General features: G+C 36.3%; 1 protein-coding gene and 1 long non-coding RNA gene across 4 annotated transcripts in view; one reads left to right on the forward strand and one right to left on the reverse strand.

Annotated features, from left to right (window-relative positions):
• Positions 1-17,185, reverse strand: part of NEMF (nuclear export mediator factor) — a 48,972-nt gene that overhangs the window by 3,759 nt on the left and 28,028 nt on the right. For 2 of the 3 annotated variants that reach the window (XM_001924630.6, XM_084980669.1), the window contains 11 exons: positions 14,530-14,642; positions 12,685-12,742; positions 12,178-12,236; positions 11,963-12,083; positions 10,288-10,564; positions 8,608-8,650; positions 8,405-8,454; positions 5,694-5,847; positions 2,523-2,600; positions 2,190-2,387; positions 700-732 (listed from right to left, as the gene is read on the reverse strand). In XM_001924630.6, coding sequence (XP_001924665.2) covers positions 700-732; positions 2,190-2,387; positions 2,523-2,600; positions 5,694-5,847; positions 8,405-8,454; positions 8,608-8,650; positions 10,288-10,564; positions 11,963-12,083; positions 12,178-12,236; positions 12,685-12,742; positions 14,530-14,642 — 1,184 coding nt within the window. Of the gene's footprint in view, positions 1-699; positions 796-2,189; positions 2,388-2,522; positions 2,601-5,693; positions 5,848-8,404; positions 8,455-8,607; positions 8,651-10,287; positions 10,565-11,962; positions 12,084-12,177; positions 12,237-12,684; positions 12,743-14,529; positions 14,643-17,185 lie in introns of all 3 variants that reach the window. The other variant, XR_014818199.1, reaches the window with a different exon arrangement.
• LOC146406918 (uncharacterized) lies at positions 339-17,076 on the forward strand. Its single transcript, XR_014818221.1, has 3 exons — positions 339-535; positions 6,104-6,223; positions 16,612-17,076. It is a non-coding gene; the product is annotated as an uncharacterized LOC146406918 (long non-coding RNA).

Genomic DNA, 17,185 nt, shown 5'->3' on the forward strand with positions numbered 1-17,185 from the left:
GAATAGCCTTCTCTCCTACCTCTTCTTAAAGAGAAATCCTTGGGCTTCTTATAGTTCCCATTTTGTAGGCTGCCTACAAGATTGCCCATATTTATTTAACATGAACAAATTTAGATGTAGGACAAAACTTAGTACAGTTAATGCTTAGTATATGCCATGAACTTCTCTAAGTGCTTTGTGAATATTCTTTCTCAAAACAACTCTTGTTGGTAAGAGCAATTACTATCCCCATTTTTTAGATGAGGAAACTGAGGTGCAAAGAATAATATTTCCAAGGTTATAGTTACATGTAGTAAAGTTGGGATTCAAACCCAGAATTTTTTTTTTTTCCTTTTTAGGGTAGATAACAGCATATGGAAGTTCCCAGGCTAGGGTCGATTCAGAGCTACAGCTGCAGGCATAGACCACAGTCCCAGCAGCACCAGATCAGAGCCTCATCTGCAACCTACACTGCAGCTCATGGCAACACCAGATCCTTAACCTACTGAGTGAGGCCAGCGATGGAACACACATCCTCATGGATCCTAGTTGTCAGGTTCGTTACTGCTGAGCCACAACAGGAACTCTCAGAATGTTTTGACTCTAGAGCTTGTCGTCTTGTCTTGGCCTTTTAAGTGTTAATTAGAAGTTGTGTGTTGAATATTTTGGGAACTGGATTGCAGTCAGTGTTATAGTAGGGACCCCAACCCAAAATCATACCTCATTTCCCTGTTGGTCCAGATCTTGCTCTTCCTGTTCCAAACAAAGTTTTAAAAGTCAGCTATAACTTAAACTGAAATCCCACATCATTAAAAACTAAGGGAAAAAAAGTGATAAGACTGTCAGTAAATTAGTGTATGTAATATATATATATCAGAAATGATATCTATGTCATGCAAAGAGAAAAAGGATTGTTCCCTGAAGTTAAAAAAGACTTCCACAGAAATTACGCTAAAACAGTGGATGCTATTAGAACAAATTTCTTTTTTTTTTTGTCTTTAGGGCCGCACCTATATTATATTGAAGTTCCCAGGTTAGGGGTCGAAATGGAGCCGTAGCCACTGGCTTATGCCACAGTAACATCAGATCCAAGCTGTGTTTGTGACCTACCACAGCTCATGGCAATACTGGATCCTCAACCCACTGATCAAGGCCAGGGATTGAAGCCCAATCCTCATGGATACTAGTCAGGTTCATTACCAGGTGCCACCACAGGAACTCCAATTAGGACAAATTTAAAGTGACAAATAAGCTTTGAAACATTTGCCAGGGAAAAGAAAACGGAAAATTCTGGTGGACAGAACTTTCATTTGCTAGTCTTAAAATTTTAGTATAAAATTTTCACATATTAAGCTTAATTTTATTTGCTTATTCACATTTAAAAAATCTATCTGGAGATCTCAAGTCTATCTAATCTATCAGTAAAGAGCCTATCAGTCAATTCATACTTAAGACCTCTGAGTATCTGAATCTAGGAGTTACAGAATAAATAATATAAAAATTTGAGGACCAAATGAATTTTTAATATTACTAATACTATTCAGGAGAAGAAAACACTAATACATTTAGGATCCCTGTAAGCACTGCCTGCACTGAACAGAGAACACAATTACAACCAAAGTTTTAATTGCCATAAATAAAAACACAAACTGAAACACATTTTTTAAAACAGATTTACAAAACAATAAATCCTTTGGTTAGAATTTCAAAAAGATGTATATATTCATGCAAGAAGATATACTTAAGGCTGGTCTTGTTGCATTCAGTTGATAGAACAATTAGGCAACTGTCTTAACTAGAAAAATGTTCACGTCTCACACTGTAGCCACTTTCAACATCATGTAAGATAATACATCATATATTCCTATAGGAAAAGCTGGAAAAGTACAGATTTATTTCCCACTCATCATGAAGATAATCCTAATTATGTTTTTTTAATCAAGCCAGTTCCCATCAGAATTTAGCCTCTCCATAAAATTATTTTCTAAAGGCTTATGATAAACTTTTATTAGCTTTCATGAACACTATTTTTATGCTTATACACTGCAATTTTAGTCTTTTAGGTCATATTTCTAAGGTGACTTTCCATTAAGAATAGAGTAGTTACCACTCATCCTGGTTTTAGCACCGTAAGTCCCATGTCCTAGGAACCCTGGGATGGTTGGTCACCCTAATTAAGAAACAGAAGCTTACATGTCTGGTAGCCTTACCTTGTCATCATGTGAATCATCTACTGCCAAGTCTTGTAACTCATGAGTTGTAACTTCAAGGGATGGAGTTTCTTTCTTTATGCTGTCTGAAACCCTTGGTCCACCTCTAGGTTTCTGGGGCTGTTTCTTCACTGGTTCATCCTTCATTTTACCTTTCTTCCCCTTCTTCCCCTTTTCTTCTTTATTTGAACCTGCAGACTTTAATTCATATAGGGAAAGTTAATGTCAGTATTTTAAGTTTTGTCAAAGTATTAAGTGCACAACATGTGACAGAGAGTGGTCTGGATGCTCCATGAAAAACAAAAGAAGAAAATGTTTTTAAATGTTACTTACACCCAGCAATTTCATGATGAGTTCACGTTCTTCTTCATCTTGGTCTTTGTATTTTTCCTTCATTTTTTTCATTTTACTCTATAAAATAAAAATTTTAGGTGGAAAAATTCAGCAGTAAAAGAATCTCAACACATTTGTAAAGAAAAGGTGTTTCTTTAATTGTCAAAATGATTTCTGAGTAAGGCACCATTTTAACAAACAATACAGAGGTATAAAGATGGATAAACCATAGTCCTCAGCCTTACAGCCTTTACCATCTGGTGGAAAAAGAAGATACACATAAAAGTAAGGATAAATTAATGCAAAATAGTATCTCTCTTTTTTTTTTTTTTTTTTTTTTGTATTTTTGTCTTTTTAGGGCTGCACCCATGGCATATGGAGGTTCCCAGGCTAGGGGTCTAATTGGAGATGTAGCCACCGGCCTACGCCAGAGCCACGGCAATGCCAGATCCAAGCCATGTCTGTGACCTACACCACAGCTCACGGCAACACCAGATCCTTAACCCACTAAGCGAGACCAGGGATTGAACCCACGTCCTCATGGATGCTAGTCGGGTTCACTAACTGCTGAGCCACAATGGGAACTCCTAATGCAAAATATTCTAAATGCAAACAAATGTATTTCTCAGATAATTTAGAGAAAGGAGACATTTCTTTCAAAAGCTTGAGCAAGGGCTGTGGGGAAAAAATAAAGCAAAACAGATTTTAGTATCTGGGAATAACAGAAAAAGCAAAATTAAAAGCTGAAGGTAAAGACAGAACAGAGTAGTAACAGCAAGTCACTATCTTGGTTGGCATGAGGAAGAATAGGAAATAAGGCAGCAAAACTTAGCTGGGCTTTCATTGTAGAGGCTCTTAGTATTTTAATTGACAAAAAAGTTCAAACTATTGATTTCTATACTCTGGATACACATCCAAATCACCCTAGCAGTGATTTAAACTATGGACTTCTAGGCTTCATCTCCAAAGACTTTTGTCTTCACTACACTTACCTAGGGCCCAGATAACAAATTTAAAGAAATCTTTAAAATTTAAGACACATAAGAAAACCACTATAAAAGATTAACAGACTTCATTAAAATTAACAAAAGGCAGCTCATCAAAAAACACTATTGCAAAAGTGAAAAACCAAGCCTCAAAACATGAGAAGTATTTGTAATACATATAATCAAGAAAAGAGGAGTTCCCATCGTGGCACAGTGGTTAACGAATCCGACTAGGAACCATGAGGTTGCGGGTTCGGTCCCTGCCCTTGCTCAGTGGGTTAATGATCCGGCGTTGCCGTGAGCTGTGGTTGTAGGTTGCAGACGCGGCTCGGATCCCGCGTTGCTGTGGCTCTGGTGTAGGCCAGTGGCTGCAGCTCCGATTCGCCCCTAGCCTGGGAACCTCCATATGCCGCGGGAGCGGCCCAAGAAATAGCAAAAAGCCAAAAAAGAAAAAAAAAAAAAAAAAAAGAAAAAACCTATAGTCAGGATTTCAGAGAATTCCTATAATCAACGAGAAAGCTGGACAACCCAACATTTTAAATGGATACTTCAAAAAGGATATTCAAAGGCCTAACAAACAAAAAAGTGCTCAATATCGTTAAGTCATCAGGGTCATGCAAGTAAAGCTGAATTAAAATTTTGATATATACACACGAATGACTTATAAAAGGGCCAGTTTAATAAATTTTCTTAAGTAATTTACCACCCTAACTCATTAAGGGAGAAAAATAATAGATGCAGGGAAAGGATTTAATAAAATTTAACTCATTATTAAACTAGCCCTTTGTAAGGATATCTACCAACATCCCACGAGATATCCTACAATGATAAAAATCTTAGAAATAGTCCCTTTAATGTTTAACAAAGATTATTTTTGGATTTTTTTGCTATTATAAATATCAATTTGATGAATATCCTTATTGCATACATATGATTCAGGTTAAGTTCCTAAAAGTAGAATTGTTAGGTCAAGAGAGTAAATGCACTGTTAGGACTCCTGATGGGAATTCCTATGGTATGCAAACTCTTCCTGAACAACTGAACACACACTATCAATTTGATGGATGAAAAAATTCCCCTTGTTTACATAAGCACTTCTCTGATCACTTTTTCTTCAGATTTGCCATTTGTCTTTCAATTTTATTGATGGTTCTTTTTTCCACCTGGTATTTATGTCAGTATTTCTTTTTTTTTTTGTCTTTTTAGGGCCACATCCACGGCATATGGAAGTTCCTGGGTTGGGGTCAAATCGGAGCTGTAGCCTCAAGCATACACCACAGCCACAGCAATGCCAGATCCGAGCCATATCTGCCACCTACACCACAGCTTATGGCAATGCTGAATCCTTTAACCCATTGAGCAAGGCCAGGGATCAAACCTGCTTCTTCAGGGATACTAGTTGGGTTTGTTACTGCTGAGCCAGAATGGGAATTCCAGTATTTTTTTTTAACATGACTAGCCATTAGTTTTGAATGTTTCTTAACCTCCCAGTTTGTAAGAATATTTTATCACATACTAAAATTTTAAAATATACAATTAATGGTCCTGTGTGTAGACTTTTATTGTTTCACTTTTCTATCTGGCTATTCTTATGTTAACACTATACTTAAAAAAAAATTCTAACAATAAATATTTTACTACCAATAGGGAAATCCTTCCTTGACTTTCTTTTTCAAGATTTCCTGGAGTTCCCGTCATGGCACAGTGGAAATGAATCCAACTAGGAACCATGAGGTTGTGGATTAGATCCCTGGCCTTGCTCAGTGGGTTAAGGATCCTGTATTGCCATGAGCTGTGGTACAGGTTGCAGACAAGGCTCGGATCTGGCGTTGCTGTGGCTGTGGCATAGGCCGGCAGCTACAGCTCCAATTAGACCCCTAACCCGGGAACCTTCATATGCCACAGGTGTGGCCCTCAAAAGACCAATAAAAAATAAAAAAAAAAGATTTCCTCAACTATCCTCCAGTATTTTACTTATTCAAATAAATTTTAAAATTACTTTACCAACTTAATTAAAATTTCAATTCTTTCTTGAATGATTTCATGTTGAATTTACATATTAATATAGGTAGAACTGATTTCTTCCCCTCCATATGTATAACATATCCTTTCACTTATTTGAAGTTCACTGGGGAGAAAAAAAAACAATTTCTAATTGCTATGGATGGAGGAAAGTTGTTAATACCTTTTGTCCTCGTTTCATTGGCTGCACAGCTGGAACATTTTTGCTTGTGTTCGGATGAGCTTCAATGTGTAGAGCATTTTCTTTCTCTTTGTCCTTTCCTTCTATCATTTCTAACTCCCCCAAATCACTTGGAAGCTTTTTTTTCTTCATTTCCCTAAATGTAAACGACAGAAAAACATCTAATTCTTAGAATTTCAAATTCTTAGTAACCTAAAAGAGTTGCATGGGGAGGGGAACATGTACAATATATAAAAGATCATGGCTTCTGCTTAACTTAATATCACCAGGCTTGTATGGCTTCTGCTTAACTTGGTATCACCAGGCTTGTACACAAAGAAGCACAAGTCACCACACAAGAAAAAAGCTGAAAATTTTTCTCTCTTGGATTTCTCATTCCTTCTGTCATCCAGACTCAACACAGTCATCCTTGACTACCCTGATTGAGTAGCCACATTCAGCCTCTCAACACCTGGATAGCCAAGCCCTGGGATTTGCAGTCTTTCTATCAACATGGCCTTGGCAGCTATTAGGTAGGTAATAAAACATTTGTGGACTGCTTAGCAAAATAAGAGGATTAAAAAACAAGCAGTTAAAGAGGGAAGGGGAATTCTATTACTGTGATATTTTTCATGTGTGATCTCCTCTATTCCCAATGCCACTGCCTAGTCCAGGTCCTTGTTGCTGACCACCCAGACCTCCTCCATATTCCCCCATAATCTGTTCTACATTAATCTTGATCACTTACCTATCACATTCCCATTCAAAATCTTCCAAAAGTCCTCCTCACATCATTTTCAGTATAAGTCCAAAACACTCAGTTTATTCTAGGTTCTCCACTTTTGGTCGTTTCACTTTGTCAATCGTTACCATCTACTAGTTCACAAACATGAACTTTGTCTTCCTCTCACCTCTGCCTATTTATCATTTCCCCAAAGCACTATGAATATTACTTTCACATACCGGCCACCTTCTCCCTTTTGGTTATACTAATTGTCCTTGGAATGTCTGACCTTCTTAACTTCGTTTACCTAAAGTCCTACTGTATCTTCAAGTTATAAACTTCTAATGGTATTTCCCCAAACACCTGAATTCACAGTAATTTCTTAGCCCTGAACTACTCTATTGCTTTCATATAACACTATTTATAGACTTACGGCTATTTCCTGAATCCAGAACTCAAAAGCTTCTTGAAGACATAAACTTTATTTCCGCTCTCTGTAAACTCAGTTTCTAGCATAGTACCATGCACTCAGAGAGTTTTAATTGTTTAATGATTATTTTTCTCAAACAAAAGAGTTTATTATTCATTTATGATCCACTTCAATCTATGACCTCTTTCTGGAATGCTTTGCTAGATAGAGTCTTTTTTATGCAACAGTAGTTGTCTCAGCTATCCCTTTCCTTCTGCCTTTACCTCTTCCGTTTCCCCTTTTTTAAGACCACACCCACAGCATGCAGAAAATTCCCAGGCTAGGGGTCGAATCAGAGCTGCAGCTACTGGCCTACGCCATAGCCACAGCAACTTGAGATCCTAGACTGCAGCTCACAGAAATGCCAGATCCTTAACCCACTGAGTGGGTCCAGGGATCAAACTAACATCCTCATGGATACTAGTCAGGTTCATTACCACTGAGCCACAACAGGAGCTCCCACCTCTACCTTTTTCTATTTGCCTTCAGGGACCTACTACATTAAAGAGGAAAAAAAAAAAAAAAAAAAACCTAAGTTTTCCTCTTGTATGAACACTTCCTAATTTCAGTACAGGTATGCCTCACAGATATTGCAGGTTCTATTCCAGACCATTGCAATAAAGTAAATATTACAATAAAGCAACTCATGAATTTTTTGGTTTTGCAGTGCATACATATGTTTACACTATACTATAGTCTATCAAGTGTGCAAAGCAATGTAGCTAAAAGCAATGTATGACTTAATTTAAAAATACTTTAGCTAAAAAATGCTAAACATCATCTGAGACTTTAGCAAGTCATAATCTTTTAAAATAGTAATATCAGAGATCACTGATCAAAGATCACCATAACAAATACACTAATGAAAAAGTCTGGAATATTTCAAGAATTACCAAAATATGACCCAGTGACATGAAGTGAGCAAATGCTGTTGGAAAAATGGTGCTGATAGACATGCTCAATGCAGGGTTGCCACAAACCTTCAATTTGTAAAAAAAAACCCAAAAAACAAAAACCATATATATGTATATACATGCACAACACAGTAAAATGAAGTATGCTTGTATTCCTGTTTATTTCTGTCAATATTATTCTAGAATCAGCTAACACGCCACAATTATTATTGTACGTATTCATGTAATAAAAGGTCTGTTTCATGACACCTGACCTATCTTACTGATTATAGCGATAGACTAGGGCCCTAAAAGAGAAAAACCTATTAGAGCTGAATATTAAAAACCATATAAACAAAAATTTATGTTAAAACTTGGATCTTTAGAACAGCCAAGTGGTCTGTCATAACAGAGTTGTTACTGTAAAAATTGTTAAAAAGTGGAGTTCTCTGGTGCCCCAAACAGGTTAAGGGTCGGCATTGTTACTGCTGTGGCTCTGGTTGCAGGTGTGTTGTGGGTTTGATCCCTGGCCTGGGAATTTTCGTATTCCATGGGCACAGTCTCCCAATAAAGAAACTGTTAAAAAAAAAAAAAAAAAAGTTCAGCTAAATAACGCAAATATATTTACCTTCTTTCCTTGGCTGACAGATGTCTCCGGCTCTGCAATTTACTGTCACTCTATTAAAATTAAAACAAAAACAAGCAAATACAAACAAAAACATCACTATTATTAACTTTTTAAAAAGTAAAATTAAAAGTAGGAAATTATTCTATTAATTGAAAAGGACATGATGTTCTTCATAAAATTTTGAAAAAAAAAAAAAAATTTACCATATTAGAAGGTTCCTCTTTTGAAGCCAATTTCTGGAGGGACCTATGAAAATAAAAAGAGGAGTCTACTAGCCTGTAAAAGTCCCCAAACATTCCCATACTTTTTTTTTCTAACTGAATTATAGTTCATTTACAATTTTGTATTAGTTTCAGGTATACAGCAGAGTGATTCAGTTATACATACATATCTATTTATTTTTCGGATTCTTTTCCTTTATAGGTTATTACAAAATAATGAGTATAGCTCCCTGTGCTATAATGCCAGTTATCCATTTTAGTCAGTAATCCATTTTATATATACACAAGTGTATATATTTGTTAATCCCAACCTCCTCATTTATGCCCTACCCCCAACACACACTCCTGGCAATCCCACAAGTTCTCAAATTTGGTAAAGTTAGAAAAGATATAATCAAATTGCCCACCTTCTCACTTTTAAATATATTCTTTTTTTTTGTTGTTGTTGTTGTTTTAGGGTCCCACTCATGGCATACGGAAGTTCCAAGGCTAGAGGTCTAATTGGAGCTACAGCTGCCAGCCTACGCCACAGCCACAGGAATGCAGGCAGGATCCAAGCCACATCCGAGACCTATACTACAGCTCATGGCAACGCTGGATCCTTAAACTGAGTGAGGCCAGGGACTGAACCCAAATCCTCAATGGATACTAGTTGGGTTCATTAACCACTAAGCCATGATAGGAACGCCCTTAAATATATTCTTAAATAGCTGACATGTACCAAACACTTACTATGCGCCAGGCACTGCTAGATAACTTAAACACACACACTCTTCACCAAAACCCTATGAAGTGGGTACCATTCTATTTTCACCATGAAGAAAACTGAAGCTCAGACATATAGTCATTTGCCTAAGGACACACCCTAAGACTCAATACACCCTAAGTCTGACTCCTAAGCCACTCATCGCTAGTCCAATAATAAAGCTTTTATAACTATGGTATTATTTACCTGGTGATCAGTAAGGCATTAAAAAATAAAACATTTCTTTTAAAAATGGAATCACTGGAGGAGTTCCTGCCTTGGTGCAGCAGAAACAAATCCGACTAAGAACCATAAGGTTTCGGGTTCCATCCCTGGCCTTGCTCGGTGAGTTAAAGATCCGATGTTGCTGTGAGCTGTGATGTAGGTTGCAGTTGTGGCTTGGATTTAGCATTGCTGTGGCTGTGGTGTAGGCCAGCAGCTGTAGTTCTGATTGGACCCCCTAGCCTGGGAACCTCCATATGCCACGGATGGGGCCCTAAAAAGACAAAAAAGACCAAAAAAAAAATTTGCCTTTTGTTATCAGCCTTTATAACCATTTATTTCTACTTTGGCCTAGTATGGCCACTTTTATATATTTACTAATTTTTCTACCCTGGATCCTGGGAATTTCTTCAGCAAGATCTACCCCCCTATCAAACAGTGAAGAGAGAAAAAATGTATATATGTGATGTGTGGCTGGGTCACTTTGCTGTACAGCAGAAAATTGATAGAACACTGTAAACCAACTATAATGGAAAAAATAAAAATCCTAAAAAAACAGTGAAAAGACAGTAACATTGTAGGACAATGCAGGGTAAAAGCACTTAGGTCAATCTTGGTATTATTTTAATAAAGATTAACTCTTCATTATTCCCACCTTACAAAGTAAAAGTTAAAATTATGGTTTCTTAAATTACCTTTGGGACTGAAGGTGGGACAAGTCAATGGTAGTATCAGGATAATTTAATGTCTCTTCCCCTTCATCCTTCATTTCACCAACAGGTTCCTGATCTTTTACCACCTCCTCAGATTCTCCTTCATCTTCAGAGCTTTCTTCCTGAATTAATTCATTTAGCTCATGGCCACCAGTCTGAATAGTAATATCCTCTTGGTCAACCTGAGTCACAAGTTCCACTTCCACAGGAGTTTCATGAAATTCCTCTTTATCTTCTTCACTGCTACTCTCACCCCCATCTGTAGGATTAGCATAGGCAAAGTCAGAGTGCTACCACTGCAACAAAGTTAGATGATTTCCTTGAAAATTTCATAAAAAACTTTCTCTTCACTCCCTGTTTCTCCAAAAGATCATCAGAAATATGCCTCATCATCCCCAAAGGTCACTTTGACTTAGACAAAAGAATACTCTATCAGAAATTGGTGGAATGAATGATCTTCAAGATCCTTTATCACAATAAATTTCTCAGTCATTTCAACCACTTCTACAATGAAAACTATAGCTTGTCTTTGTTAGGTATTTCCAAAAAGGAGGAAAATAAGAGTAGTTATATAACTTCTGCAGTTTTTATTATAATTTGCACATGAGAACTGAAATGAGATAAAGCAAGTAAAGCAATGGTTCACACTTTTACAAAAGGAACATTATCTAGGAGTGATAATACGGTCTAGTTACCTCATCTATATAATAAGATGCCACCAACCATCTGACAAGGATGGTTGTGAGAATTCAATAAAAAGTAACATAAATAGGGAGTTCCCATTGTGGTACAGCAGAAGCAAATCCAACTCATAAGCATGAGGATGCAGGTTCTATCCCTGGCCTTGTTCAGGGGGTTAAGGATCCAGTGTGGCCATCTGCTACGGTGTAGGTTAGACATGGCTCAGGTCCCACACTGCTGTTGCATAAGCCGGCAGCTACAGCTCCAATTCGACCCTTAGACTAGGAACTTACATGTGCCACAGGTGTGGCCCTAAAAGGCAAAAATAAATAAATAAATAAATACACACACACACACACACACACACACACACACATACATGTATATACACATGTATATATGTTAGGAACATGGTGAAAATTAGAAAAAAAAAAGCATGTACAATAGTAGCTGTAAGTGAAAAAAATGAAATATTATCCCTAAAAAGGAATGACCCTAGGAGATGTAAAAACAATTTTTAGAGGGCATGCATTCCCTAGTTCCTTTAGGGAGGTAGATTAATTTATTCTAGCAACCATAGATGGTCTCTACTTGAAGCAAATATACTATTGAATCAAGCTAAATTTTCGTGAGAAATTGTACTTGTTATAGACTCATCTTTGTAACACTTATGGATCCTAAACCAAAATGTGCTCATTCACACATTCCCAAGTCTCTGGGTATCTCTGTTAAACACATTAATGTATTATCCATTTAATACTGAAGTTTCACAATATCAGCATGTATTCAAGTATTAGTTACAGATCCAATTGACACTTTATAATTCACTAGGATAACATTTCTAAATCAAAAATTCAATAAAGCTGATGGCAAGTTGATTTTTTAAAAATTTAATTACCCCAAAAGAGATAAATTTAGAAGCAAAACTAGACAAAAGAAAACACTATAAGTTACTTCATTAAAATCTGTAAGCTACCTAGTTGTTCCATTTCTTCAGATATGAGTTCACTTGTGCAACCCAGCAAGGTGTCCATGTCTTCATCCTGCACTCTGACTTTTCGTTCACCCCGATGTCTCCAAACACAAGACTCATCTACCTATGAAAATAGGTATTTTCATTGGTGGAACTTTAGGTAAGACTAATGAAAATCAGAAAAAAAAAAAACAAAAAACAAAGAAACGGAAGAGTACCTTAAAAAGGAAGCTAAACCCCATCATTAGATATGAAGGAGGAAGGAAATTCTTTTTTCCTACAAAAGAGAACATACATAAATGTTTTAAAAATCTATTTTTTCCATTATGCTTGTAAAATATCTGGTACAATGTGACATTTATTCTCTTTTCTCTGTCATGAAAGAACATTTCCCATATACAGAAGTTGGCATTATGTATAAGAATAGGAATTAAGAAGAAATATGAATGCTTGCTCTCATCTTCTAGGTTAGTCAGACCCTAAATAACCTGTTTTAGAAAAAAAGATCATGCTATACTTTCTTACCTATAAATTTAAACTATGTGAAAACACACTGTCATTAATAAAAATATATGGGGAGATGACATGTCAAATGCTAAATCTGCCACACCAAGACAAAATGTTCCATATTTAATAACACATTTCACATATGAAATCAAAATAATCAGTTTCTCTTCTGAGATGATCCTCACACCTGTCTCCATAATCTAGTGGCCAGTCATTACCTCTTATCATGAAGCTTCCTGTTGTCAAATATTCTCCAGTAGGTGCTGTTTTAGACACCTGAGGAACACAATAATACATTATACTCTTAAATACAGTTTTTAAATTTTCATTTAAGAAAGTAAAGTCATACTGAAGTAAAGAGCACTATGTCCTGAAAGGTTTATAATTTAGCAAAAATTATTGACACTGAAGGGATAGATCTCTCCTCAATGGCAGATATCTTTGGAAGTAACAAAGAAAAGAAGGATACACTAGTCAATCATTTTCAAATGCCATGGACTACAGCCACAACTGATCCACATTTCGTTTAGTGAAAGACATAATAAGAAAAATAAGGATAGTTTAGGAAGTTTAACATTAAGATATAAAACTATATTTACAGAGTTCCCGTCGTGGCGCAGTAGTTAACGAATCCGACTAGGAACCATGAGGTTGCAGGTTCAATCCCTGCCCTTGCTCAGTGGGTTATCGATCCGGCGTTGCCATGAGCTGTGGTGTAGGTCGCAGACGCAGCTCAGATCCTGCGTTGCTGTGGCTCTGGCGTAGGCTGGCAGCTACAGCTCCGATTTGATCCCTAGCCTGGGAACCTCCATATGCTGCGGGAGTGGCCCAAGAAATGGCAAAAAGATAAAACCAAAAAAAAAAAAACCAAAAAAAAAAAACAAAAAAACCCCTATATTTACTATATTTATTAAAATCCTTTTAATTTGGCAATATAGGAAGTGAGCAATGTAGTTCCACAAATTAAAAAAATGTTATACATCTGTGAAACACCCAAATCTGAGAATATCCTTACCAGTAATAGTTATATGATGGATTAAAAGTACACTAAAGGAGTTTCCATTGTGGCTCAGTGGTAACGAACCCGACTGGTATCCATGAGGACTCACTCGGGTTCGATCGCTGACCCTGTTCAGTGGGTTAAAGATCCAGCATTGCTCTGAGCTGTGGGGGAGGGTGAAGATGCAGCTCAGATCCTGTGTTGCTGTGGCTGTGGTGTAGGCCAGCAACTGCAGCTCCAGTTCAACCCCTAGTCTGGGTACTTCCATATGCCACAGGTTCAGCTCTAAAAAAGACCAAAAAAAAAAAGTACACTAAAAAAACTTATTCATAGAAGAATTAAAGCCACTTTTATAATAGTACTGGGGCAGAAAATATAATCCCAGAAGTGGTATTTATTTCCTAAGAACAAAATATCACAGCAAAACAGAAAATAATAAACACATATAAAACAAAACAATCTAAGAGAGGATAATGGTATCGAATTCTTTTTATCTTGCTGTATAGCTTTTAAGACCTTTTAAAAGTATATTATCAATTATAATTCTTGAAAATGTGAAATGAATAGCAATGTGAAGTCACATATGGAATGAAATATCATCAAAAAAAGATTAATGGACAATTACTAAAACAAAGTATATAGAAAAGCCCACTGGATATACCTACTTTATAGGAAGGGCCAACGAGAATTCAGAAAATTCTAACAGAGAGGAACAGGAGAAAGACCTTTTAGGTCAGTATGACAGTTGTAACTGGAACAGTTTATCCCATATAACTGCATGGATCACTCTCTCCATTTAGGTCTCTGCTCAAATCTTACCTTCTCAGGAAGGTCTTTCTTGACACTATATTCAAATGGTAGCCCCTATTCACTCCTCTATCCCCTTACTCTGCTTAAAAAAAACTTTATAGCACTTGTTACCAGCCATTATGTATGTATTTTTCTTCACCACCAAACTGTCAACTCCATCAAAGTGCTTTGTCTGCCTTGTTCAATTCTATATCCTCAAAATCTGGAATACAGTCTCTCTTAAATTAAGAAAAAGGACCACAGCCCTTATTACCTGATGATGGTACACCCACCAAGCACTAGTGATAACTCGTGCATCCCAAGCAGCACTGTAGCAAAGTGCCATTGTGCCAGCTTCAGTCAAGGTCCGAGGGGGAATCGGTTCTCCTGTAATAACAATACCTCAACACTTCAGTACCAAAGCACAGACTTTCTAAAGCAAGATATGAAAACCAGAGCATGACAGCTTCAATCCTACCATGTTTAAATTTCAATATTACAAAAATTATATTTTTATTAAAAATATACTTACATAGCAGAATTTTAAATGGTTTAAAATGTTTTAATAAATGGTTTTAATAAAATGAATCAGAGAAGAAATAGCCTTTCACTTATATCAATAATTCTAACTTTATTCCACAAAGAATAATTCTGAAAAATTTAAAAGTTTGAAGAATTTCAGAATTATTATATATTGCCTAAACTGTTAAAATGAAGAGCATATTGTCACTAGAATAAGAATTCAAATATTTTAAAATTGAGATATGTCATACCATAAAATTCACCGTTTTAAAATGTACAATTCATGGATATTAGCATATTCATAAAGTTAAGCAATCATTACTATTAATTCCAGAACATTTTCATCACCCTCAAATGAAATCCTGTATCTATTTATAGTCACTCTTCATTTTCCCAGCCACTGGCATTCACTATCTACTTTCTATCTCTAAGGATTTGCCCTATTTAGGAATTTCATGTAAATGGAATCACATGTACCTGGCTTCTTTCACTAAGCATAATGTTCTCAAGGTCCACCCATGTTAGAGCATATAACAGTACTTCATTTCTTTTTAAGTCTGAATAACATTCTACTATATGGGTACACTACATTTTACCTATTAACCAGTAGATGGTCATACAGGTTGTTCCCATTTCTTGGTTATTATAATGCTGCTATGAATATCTGCAAACAAGTTTTGTTTGCACATGTTTTCAATTATCTTAGGTACATACTTAGGAGTGGAACTACTGAGTCACATGGTAAATTCTATGCTCAACTTTTTCATACACTGTCAAACTATCTCCCATAGCAGCTATATCATTGTCCATTATAATAATTTTTAATTGTGGAGTTCCCATCATGGCACAGAGAAAACAATCTGACTAGGAACCATGAGGTTGTGGGTTCGATCCCTGGCCTCACTCAGTGGGTTAAGGATCTGGCGTTGCTGTGAGCTGTGGTGTAGGTCACAGACGCAGCTTGGATCTGGCGTTGCTGTGGCTCTGGTGCAGGCTGGCAGCAACAACTCCAATTAGACCCCTAGCCTGGGAACCTCCATGTGCTGCCAAGTGCAGCCCTAAAAAGACAGAAGACAAAAAAAAAAAAATTGCTACATAACCTCACCAACACTGTTATTGAATATTCTTGTGGGTGTGAAATGATCTCATTGTGCTTTTGATTTACATTTCTCTAACAATGTTGAGCATCTAATCGTGTGCTTGTTAGCCATGTGTTTGTGTATCTTTGGAGGTCTATTTGACATTTTAAAATTGCTCTATTGTTGAGTCTGAAGAGTTCTAGAGTTCTTTGGGTATTGGTCCTTTAACAGATAAATGATTTGCAAATATTTTCTCCCATTCTGTGGACTGTCTTTTCACTTTCTTGATAGAGCTGTTTGAATTAGGTTTTGATTTTAAGTCCAGTTTGTGGGTTTTTTTCAGTCACATATACTTTTGGTGTCATAGCTAAAAAATGACTTCTTGATCAAAGACTATGAAGATTTATGCCTTATTTCTTCTAACAGTTTTTCTCTTTTATTAGCTCTTAAGTTTAGGTCTTTGATGCATTTGAGTTAATTTTTATGAATGGTGTGAAGTAGGGATCTAACTTTATTCTTCAGCACATCGATATTAGTTGCCCCAGTCCTATTTGTTGAAAAGATTATTCTATCCCCACTGAATGGCCTTGGCACCCTTGTTGAAAATCAAATGACCACGAACAAGGAATCTCAATTTTCTTCACTGATTTATTACTCCATACTCATACCAATACCACACTATATTACTGTTTGCTTTGGAGGAGGTTTTAAAATAAAAAAGTGCAAGTCTCTCAACTTTGTTCTCCATTTTCAAGAATGATTTGGCTAATCCGAGCCCTCTGCATTTCCACATTAACTTTTCGAATCAGCTTTGCCCACCTCTGCAAAAAAAAGGCAGCTGGAATATTGAGAGGGATTGCATCAAACCTATAGATTAATGTGGGAAGTACTGCCATCAGAACAATATTAAGACTTCCAATTCAAGAACACTGGACATCTTCCCATTTATTTAGGTCTTCTTTAGTTTCTTTTTGGTGTCTATGTCTTGCACTTCTTTTTGGTAAATGTATTACTAAGTATTTTATTCTTTTGTAATGTCATTGTGAATGGATGCTTTATTAATCTCCTTTAAATATTGTTCATTGCTAATGTATAAAAATATAACTGACTTTTGTATATTGACCTTGTATCCTGGATATTGATGAACTTGTTTATTAACTAATAATTTCTGGTGGATTCTGAAAGGTTTTAAATATACAAGACCATGTCATCTGCAAAAACAGTCTCCTTTCTTCCTTACCAATTTGGATATTTATTTTTATTGCCTAAGGGCCTACTTAGAATCTCCATAAAATGTTGAATAGAAGTGACAAGGACAGAGGTGTTTTA

Source organism: Sus scrofa, chromosome 1 (genome assembly GCF_054392235.1).
Source record: "Sus scrofa isolate SSC_HxYL_T2T_F1_AM1 chromosome 1, Sscrofa_HxYL_maternal_Yorkshire_Landrace_v2.0, whole genome shotgun sequence".
NCBI classification, from domain to species: Eukaryota; Metazoa; Chordata; class Mammalia; order Artiodactyla; family Suidae; genus Sus; species Sus scrofa.